A 9,237-nucleotide genomic window follows, 5' to 3' on the forward strand; every position below is an offset into this window, starting at 1 on the left:
CCAAATTATTTCATGATCCATATGAAATGCGTGCATCGGTCACTCCGGACTGCAGCCGCATTGAGCGCCGGATCAAATCAAAGCTTTTAATATAGCGACACCTTGTGGATATCTTTTTAAAGTGCTGTTGCTTTTATTGCTGGTTTTGTCTCTGTTGTACATCCAATTGTCACGTTATCTCCCTGCAATGGCATATATCAGATTAGGCAACACTGTTTGTGCAATAATGTTGATTTCTTCAAAATGACACAAAGGTTTGTACAAGTTCTACCAAGATTGCATTATCAGTACCATCCACGGGACATGGACGCGTTTTCTGTAAAATGCAAACAAGCAAAGCCTCAGTTAATGTACCCAGCATCAAACAAAGCAGCCCTTTGTGATAATCAAGTACGATCCCCATGTTATTACATCCCAGCAGCCAGCTGCAACTTAGCCTGTCATGATTTTACCTTCCCCACAACCATCCCGGTAAAGTAAATTGTAAATTTGTTTACTGCAGTCCCATTATTTGGACACCAAAAAACATCCATAAGAATGTATGTTCATGTATGTCAATGTATGTAAACTAAAAATATCCACACAACAAAGGATAAATCCAGCACTCACAAAATATATTACTCCATAAAGCAAAATATAGACTTTTTTCATATTTCAAGGCATCTCACTCTTCGATTTATACAAAACACAATGTCCATTCTTCTAAATTAACTCAGTTGGCAGTGCATGCCTTTCCAAATAAGATATTAATAAATGCAGTAACTCCAATTATGAAATATGTTTACTGCAGTCCCATTATTTCATTGTGTGAAATTTAGATTCAGCTGCCGCACGTTGATTGACATTAGCATATTGGCACAAGGAGTGTTTTCACAGATGATCAAAACAAACATCACGCTAAAGCATTGGCAAAATAAATAGTTCTCGAAAAATAAAAAGCAATATTGTAATATTTGTTAAAAAGGGGTATGTAAGGCGTTCCTCCTTTGCCATTTAGAGAAAAGAGCAGTTTGGCAACTTTAGTGCAATTAAATATCAAAGTTGAAATAGCAGAAGTTAAGTCTAACAAAAAAGCTGGTCGAACGGATCGGTTTAAACGGATCAGTGCTGACGTCTTGTGAGGTCCAGTAGTGGATTACAGGCTGTCAGTCCACCGCTGGCCCTCGCTGACAGCTCCAGGACCGCGGCTTCAGTAACTCCAGGAATGAAGGCTGAAATGGCAAAGGCAGATCTAGTTGATCATCTCAGTTGGATTACAAAATGCTGCTGTTCACAGCTCAGCACACAAACTGGAATAATCCTCACCAACCGCCTTCCTCCACTGGTTTCCAGTATGATATAGGACTTATTTTAAAAGCCGCCTTTTTAACCAAACTTTGCGCTATTTTGCCTCAAGGGCAGGTGACACTGTACATCTTTAATTTCCAGAGAAAGAGCGGAGGTTGCTGTGGAAAGTGCGCCCCCTTCAGGTTGTTCAGATAATTCCTCCACTGGAGAACTTTGTTATATTATAATCATCACTATTAATATAAGTAAGAAACAATACTAAATAATAATACTTGAAATTTAAGCTCGATGCTTAAATTTCTCAGACATAATTTAAGTGAAATTTAAGTTCATTGTATAACTCTAAATGCAACACTCACAATATCATATAGAATATTTCACCAGACAGTACAGAGATATTCTGTAATGTTACCTCCTTTATGGGGCAATACTGCTGGGCGTACCACTCCTGGGAGTAGAGACAGATGATTACTCCATGACCCAGGAAGAGGGACGTCCACATGATTATGTTCCAGATGGGACCTTTCCTCTGGTCGTGCAAAATGAAGTTGAACATCACTGCAGGAAAAATGAAGATGAAGGTATATTGAACTAACAAAGCAATGCTACAGTATTTTGTGGGTTTATCTGCATTTTCATCCAAACACTTGGAATAAATTCTTACTTCCAAAACACATGAAGAGGCAGAAAAGTACGGGATAGAAGAAACCGAAGCAGACAGCCAGAATGTACTCGTGGACCACTGCTGATACTGTGAACACAAACAGCATGGCCGCTGGTTTGAAACGCTTCTCAGACATCTGGAAAGGACACAGCAGATAGAAGAGAAATGCAATAAATTATCAATAAATGCAGCAGTGAATTTCATCATAGTCCTTTTCATCTTCTGCAAAGAGGCTCATCAGATAACCACCTACCCAGAGAAAGTCCCGGTACATGTAGTAGTACAGCCAGTCGTGCACCACTACATTCCACGTGCGGTAGTAGTTGGCAAAAGAAGTTGAATTCCACCAATCCTGTAAATATAAAAATGATTAAAATATAAAAAGGTACAAAATGAAACAGCCTGAGACATTTAAAGGTCCCTGTAGTGGATAATGTCAAAGGGTGTACCTTATAAAACATCCTATCGGCAAAGCGGAGCATCTCAGCAAAAGCATTGAGCCAGCAGTGAAGAAAGGCAAAGAATGCCAAAAACAGAACCAACACACCTGCAAATAAAGACTCTAATCACAAAAATGCACAACTAACAAAGACCCAACGCCGACTCAGGCAAATGAGAGGTATAAATGCATATTTTAGAAACACTAAAGGTCCAGCTCACCTGGCAAGATGGAGTTAAAGATGCAGAGGACGGTGGCCCTCACGTCCATTAGCTGCAGACTGATGCTGCGGAACTGAGGGATGCACAGCCGCACGAAAACGTAATAGGCATAAAACAGACTGCCCAGGACCTTGAAGGTGAGAGGAGTTGAAACTGAAATAAATGGCTTGGGTTGGACTCCTCAGTAAACTCTGCCATATAAAACAAGCGGTCAGTACCTGGAGTAGCTTTGTAGCCACGTATCCCCATCGGATCACTGGGTTTCTGTATTTAATGAGAAACGGAGAGATTAACGTGAACTGCTGTTTAAGAACGGCCTGTTTCGACCACCGAGAGGGCGTGCTTATACCGTGGGTACTTGTCTCTGTAAATGAGGGTGGGGGCAAAGAGGAAGTACAGATACTGGGAAACCTGAGGCAACACTGGAGACGGGCCTGCAGACGAGAGGACAGACTGGTCGTCATCAACTTTTGGAACACACGGTAAAAAGTGAAAACATGGGATCCACCGAGAAGTAGTAAGCACGGATGAAAGGATGAATGTACATACCTGTTTTGTCTTTAGCCCAGGTCAGGACCCTCGGTACATTCTCCCTGATGAAGGAGTGGGCTTTCATCATCAGGCGCACCTGAGGTGAGAGGAATAAAGAGACGCTCGCAACATTTTCAACAGATATTCAGAAATATATGCTACAGGTTTTCTTAAATAAAGAAAGGTATTTATAGCAAACTGGCCACGGGCCTGTTCCATGATGACGATGAAGCGGGAAGCGGGTGGCAGACTGTTGGTCACTACGATGTAGGTAGGCAGGAATCCCAGAGCAAAGAATTGGTAGAGCAGGTAGATGGAGACAAAGAGGACACTGCACAACCTGGGGTGGCTGTGATTCCCTGACTGGGTCTGTGACCACAGGTGGAAAAGAGCGAAGGGAACCACCAACACGGAAAGGAACATGCAGAGCCACGTGCACACCACCAGAGGGATCTGTCCAAAGGCAAAGACCAGCAAGTCGAAGTCCAGCACCAGCCTGGGATGGTGGAAAAAAGCAGACAAGAAATTGGAAGACAATTTGATTGTGGAGAATCACTTAAAAAATAAAACAAAATGGTAGTCTTGGTCTTCTTTACCTTCCTTCATCAATGAAATCAACAACCAGAGTACTGAGGATGAAGAGAATGAGCAGGGCAATAAACATGTGGTAGATAGTCCTGATGTGGTTCACCTCAAACAGCTCACTGGAGGAAACACCAGCAGCAGGAGATTAGACTGTATGAAGGCTAAAAACAAGCATTCCTAAAGAGAATCTTCTGCAATAAGCAATCCCAGAGGCTCAACTTACTCTAGGAGGGACCTGCGACTGACAAAGTGCTTCCCTTGGCCGTGGGGAGGCCGAAAGTGCCTGCACAAAATCCGTGACATTAGTCTTTTATGGTTGGAGAGAAGGAAAAAAAAAAACACTTCTGGGGTCCGTTAAGTGGCAGCACCTGAGTTTGTTCCTCTCCTTGTCTGACAGAGGTGGCGAGAAGACTGCAGGTAAAGGGGCCGGCTCCAGAGTTGCGGACTCCTCAATCAGACTGTCCATGAAGTCATTAACCTGACTGTCAAACTGGCGCATCAGGTCATTCTTCAGGTACTGATCAACAAGGGCAAAAACCAAAAATACTGATATTCAAGTGTCCCCAGGCAGTGAAACACCTCCTCAGTCACTTGCAGGTCTGACAAGAAAAGCACTATTTAAAAAGGTAGAATCATTGCATAAGAAATAGTGAGTTAATTCTATTAGGGGAAAAAAAGGCATAACACCCAGAACAATGCACATTTCACACCTTGTAAAGAATGAATTTGTAGCAATCCGTGAACAATTGACGAGCCAGAGATTTACTCGGCTAACAGAAGCTCTGTGTTGGTGTCTCCAAAAATGCGCAAAAATGCACCACCAGTTAGAAATGTATCTCAAGAAATGTTAAAAAAAATGTGATGAAAATCTACAATCACTCTATTGCAAATGTTTCTCTATTTCAGTCCCTCTTGCTTGTTTTAACATGCTAGTTTGACATTTTATATACACACAAATCCTCGATTATCAAACCTCTGCTTTCCTCTTCAGCTGCAGCTTTTTGCTGATCATGTGTTCCACTTCAATTCTTCCTGAAAACATGAAGAGAAAAGATTAGTTAACCTGGGAAAACAATGAAGGAAAAACAAGTCTCAATGAGCACTCTAAGACAGCATCAGTGGAGGTCAAACAGTCCAAACATTGAAGAGGTAATTACAGGTATTATATGATGGCAACTGTATAATGGCAAACAGGTTTGCTCAGTTCTTGAGATCATTGCAATAGGGCAGGTCAGCAAACAGTGAACCAAAACAGCACAGAATAATAATCTATGTGGATGGTGGTAGTTTCTGGCCTGGTAACCCACAGGTCACCACACAGTCATCTCATGACACATTGCCCCATTCAGGTAAGTAAAACAAGGGAGGGAGCGCTTGAGTCAATATCCCTTTTCTAATATCACTGCAACAGTGGGTCATTGTCCTCTCCGCTGACCCTGCTGACGAGGGATTTGGTGATTTCTCACCATTGCTGGTCGTCGCTGGCTTGTCCCCGTCGTCTTCCTGATCTTCTCTCCGACTGGGTTTCCCATCCAATGTCCCATCTAAATCAGGGAACGAGGGGAACTTTGGAATGCCGGGGCACCGAGACCGCAGGACAGAGTCGTGCCCGCTCTCCATCCTACAAAATGAGCACCAAAAGTCGTCAAATCTCACTTGGAACGGTGCCGTTTCCGATTGATAAACGAAACTAAAATCCAGTTGACAGTCAAATTAGCCTCACGTGACCCGGACACGGAGCAGACAAACGGCCGATACGTAGATAGAATGTGCCAGGCGCTTGGGAAAATTGGAAATGTTGATTAAATTCTCAGCTCAACGACGCGGGACGCGGAACGCGGAGCCCAAACGAGCCCACTTGTTGACGTCTCTCGTTAGCTAACCGGACTTGAGGACAATTGTTTAGGAACGCTCCACCGCCTCGGTGGGAACCTACTCGCTCGGACAGCCGGGCGCTCTCTTGCCGAGTGTTTCCGACGTTTGCGTGAGCGGAGTGTGCGGCTCTACCCGCCGCTCACCTTTCCCATTGAAGCAGCGGGGATGAGGAGCAGAACAGCCGGCGCTGATTTGCTGGGACGCTCGCCTCCTCCTGACGTCATCAGCTCCTTCGTGACCGCGCGCGTTCACGTTCACGGCCGCGACAGGAAACGTCGGAAACCGACCCTCTAAGTATTCATGTATAATGTAGAAGTACCGTATTGGCCCGAATATAAGACGACCCTGATTATAAGACGACCCCCTCTTTTTCAGTCTTGTTTCAACGCAAAAAACACCGTCTTATATTCGGGCCAATACGGTACTCACTGTACAACAAAATTAATACACCCTGTCAAATATTCATTAGTGTCAGATATAATGTTCCTTGATTTATTTGTCCCTATAGAATGTTATATTTTAAGCTATGGTTGTTTCATTTGAACGTTTTGGGGTTTTTTTTGTTTATTTTTCTTTTAAATTAGTATGTTACATACAAGTAAGCATTTTAAAATTACACACAATGAAAATACTGTTTACTGTTTACTGGCTGTCATATTACCCCAACATAATGATTGTGAATGTAATCTTTAAACAAAAATATTTTTAAAGCAAGTCATACTGGGCATTTATAAACAATAACAATCAAAGTATTGTGAAATATGCTGTGCAAAATGCATTATGAATGCACAATTTTGGGTGACATCATGAAGGTCTCTGTTTGAAATTCTTAACCAGGAGCCATATTTGAGACAGGATCATGTGATTATATTTAGTTTCGCTCGCGCCATTCCTATACAACTTTCCTGATTTAGATCTGCATTACAGCAACATTCTTGGTGCTAATCATTGGGTAAATTCCACAAGTGTTGAAAATGTGAATGAGTTGTGCAACAATAATAAAATGAGGCATGTGCCTTCTGGATAAATGTATGATCAACCTTTTAGCTCAGCCAGTCTCATGAGCTGGCTGTGGCTAATGCAATTAACTGCAAAAAAACACAGAGGTGCATTGAAAATAAAAAAAATGACCTTGACCATGATCATCAAGCCTGATAGATAAAATCATGCGGAAAAAAGAGACACAACCTCTTTGACGTGTAGTGTTTTACATATTAGGTCGTCATCTTATAATATTTTAACATCATCCAAAAATTAGGTCGATACAAGTCATGGCTCATTATTAATTTCACGGAAATGAAGCCAAATGAAGCTTACGTTTTGTACTGATTGATCCAACAGATTAGTGAATCACCCTCAGTAGATTCTTTTTTCTTTTTTTTTAAATTGTTGAATTTTGAAGAAATTCAATTCTTTATAACCTCACTTCAGATCAGTGATGAGGGTCACGACAGCTCAGTTCAGGTCAGAGTCAGTAGTAGAGTTCTACTTAGCAGCATGTAAAATTGTTGGCATATTGTGCTGAGAAAAACAGACACTGTCTTAAACGTTTTCCCCTGTGAGCCTGCAATTCTTCAAAAATGGCGTGCATAACTTCGCCCAGATTAATGGTCACGCATGCTGGTACAAAATCTCAAAAGCAGCTTCTCCATTTTGGCTTGACATTTATTCATTAAATGAATAGACATTTATCTTAAGCCTTTTTAGAATCTGCAAAAGCAAGAGATAATTTTCTATATAGATTTTTAATTGTGATGATTGTTAAGCACGTGATTGACTTGTTTACTCACTATCGCCCTCTACTGGTCACAACTATGACACGTCAGTTTTTCAACTGGCCCCGGCTGACAACTATGTATCTTATAGTATCTATAATATAATAGAATTGCTTCCATAAAAGCTGTGAATTTGTATTGCCACATTTTGAAATTTATAATTTTATTGAATGATTTGTAAAAATTTAGTTGCATTTCTGCAAAGCAGTCTGGAGCTTTCGATTCATTACTGCCTGTGATGGACAGATTTACTCTTTTTAAAAGCAACATATGAGACAATTCGTGTCATATTCCTGCATTGCAATTCTGTCTGTTGCAATATCTTGTGGATGCAGTCATTTCTTTTTTTTTTTTTTTCCCTCATTAACATTTTGAATTGCTCTATCAAATAAGTATTTTACCATTTTTTTCAGTCAATTCAATAAATAGACACAAAATGACACTGAAAAAACCCCAGAGCAACAGGAAAATCACATGAAGTGTTTTACAGAAATTCATTTCATGCACTCCCAGAAACACATGCGGGCATGAATTTATGTGTCACAAAAAGCAGAGCGGTCCCAAAACAACAGCCACTTCCTGAAAAAAAGGTGACCCTGATGAAATCTCCACTCCCAGATCTCTGACGGGAAGTAACTCCATATCAACTTGAGTGTGAACATCCACCTCCACCTGTAAGATGATCACGCACCAAACACTTAAGGAGAGCACAAAAACTGACCAATTAAATAACAATTCTAACAATTTAGCCCTTACCTCACACTCTCTCCTGGACACTGAAGTAAAATGTGAAGATATTTCATTCCCTGAGTCTCCCGTTAGGTGAACAAGCCACTGAGCTGAATCAGTTTTGCCAACCCTGGACTGGCTTCCATTACAGCTGATGGTCATGCGCTGGGAACACGTGTGGCTGTGGAACCGCATAAACCTCAGCTGGACGACACCCAGGCCGGCGTACTCTAACTGTCAGAGACACAGTGGTCACGTCTGAGAAGACCTGATGGAGGTCGCAGTGATGTCAGACGCCCCTATCTCACCAGGCTTCCTCCATGTTGCTGACCGAGCCACTGCACACGCGTCTTCTGGCCTTGCTCCCAATGGAATCTAATCTAAGCGACAAAATACAACCGATAATTTGTGTTTATCAACCAATAACGCCCTCCTTTTCAATGAGTTCAGCACACCTGTGACTGCAGAGGCCGTATGCAGGTTGTTCCTCCAGCTGTGAAGTTGCAGAATACCTGTACTGCATCACAAGGACAGCCTTGGTTGGGGTCAATATAAAAGTAACCTAGGAGAAATTCAAGTATTCCATTACTCTAATGTGTTTGTTGTGAGGAGAGCAATCAGGCTTTACATCGACCCAGTCACCGTCGTTCAGCTGTGGGTGTGTGAGTCCCAGCTCGTAACAGGTGGTGGCGGGGTCTTCTTTGGTTCCCAGTGGCCAGTCAAAGTGGTCCCCGTGGCCTGACCATCTCCTGGATAACGACTTGGGCCTCTACCAGAGCACATCACTGTTTATTTGTCGAATGTGTAAACACAGCAAGGCCATCGAAGAAAAAGAAGCTTAAAACCAACATGTTCTTTTCCCCCTGTGACGTTAGGTCTTTCTCTGGATCTCTGCAGATATTTATGTGTGCTGTTTTTTGTGGGTTTTGTCTTCAGTTTGTTTGTTTGAGCTGATTTTGGGTTGGATGGCTGAGTGAGTTTCCCTGGTGCACCTGGACTTCCCTGTGGAAAAGATACTTTCAGGTGATTGTCACAGTCTCTTGAAATCTGCATCAACCATCATACTTTACAATTATTTAGCATTGGGGTTTTTCCTAAATTACGCCACAGTGTTTTTTACAGTATTACGTT

General features: G+C 42.1%; 1 protein-coding gene across 5 annotated transcripts; it reads right to left on the bottom strand.

Annotated features, from left to right (window-relative positions):
- Positions 1–111: 111 nt before the first annotated feature.
- On the bottom strand, positions 112–5,764 carry soat1 (sterol O-acyltransferase 1). 5 transcript variants are annotated; one of them, XM_057038070.1, is made up of 16 exons: positions 5,746–5,764; positions 5,194–5,348; positions 4,701–4,759; positions 4,096–4,244; positions 3,951–4,010; positions 3,739–3,846; positions 3,353–3,638; positions 3,161–3,239; positions 2,961–3,045; positions 2,830–2,875; positions 2,612–2,741; positions 2,401–2,498; positions 2,205–2,303; positions 1,952–2,087; positions 1,700–1,878; positions 112–1,211 (listed from the first exon to the last, which is right to left on the bottom strand). In XM_057038070.1, exons 2-16 carry the CDS (start codon positions 5,345–5,347, stop codon positions 1,146–1,148), a joined length of 1,734 nt encoding a protein of 577 aa, XP_056894050.1. In that variant the 5' UTR covers position 5,348; positions 5,746–5,764; the 3' UTR covers positions 112–1,145. The 5 variants fall into 5 exon arrangements, with proteins under 5 accessions (XP_056894050.1, XP_056894048.1, XP_056894049.1 ...); XM_057038068.1 differs by having other exon boundaries at positions 5,664–5,758; XM_057038069.1 differs by lacking the exon at positions 5,746–5,764 and adding an exon at positions 5,611–5,629.
- Positions 5,765–9,237: the final 3,473 nt, after the last annotated feature.

This window comes from Takifugu flavidus, chromosome 7, assembly GCF_003711565.1.
Source record: "Takifugu flavidus isolate HTHZ2018 chromosome 7, ASM371156v2, whole genome shotgun sequence".
Taxonomy (NCBI): Eukaryota; Metazoa; Chordata; class Actinopteri; order Tetraodontiformes; family Tetraodontidae; genus Takifugu; species Takifugu flavidus.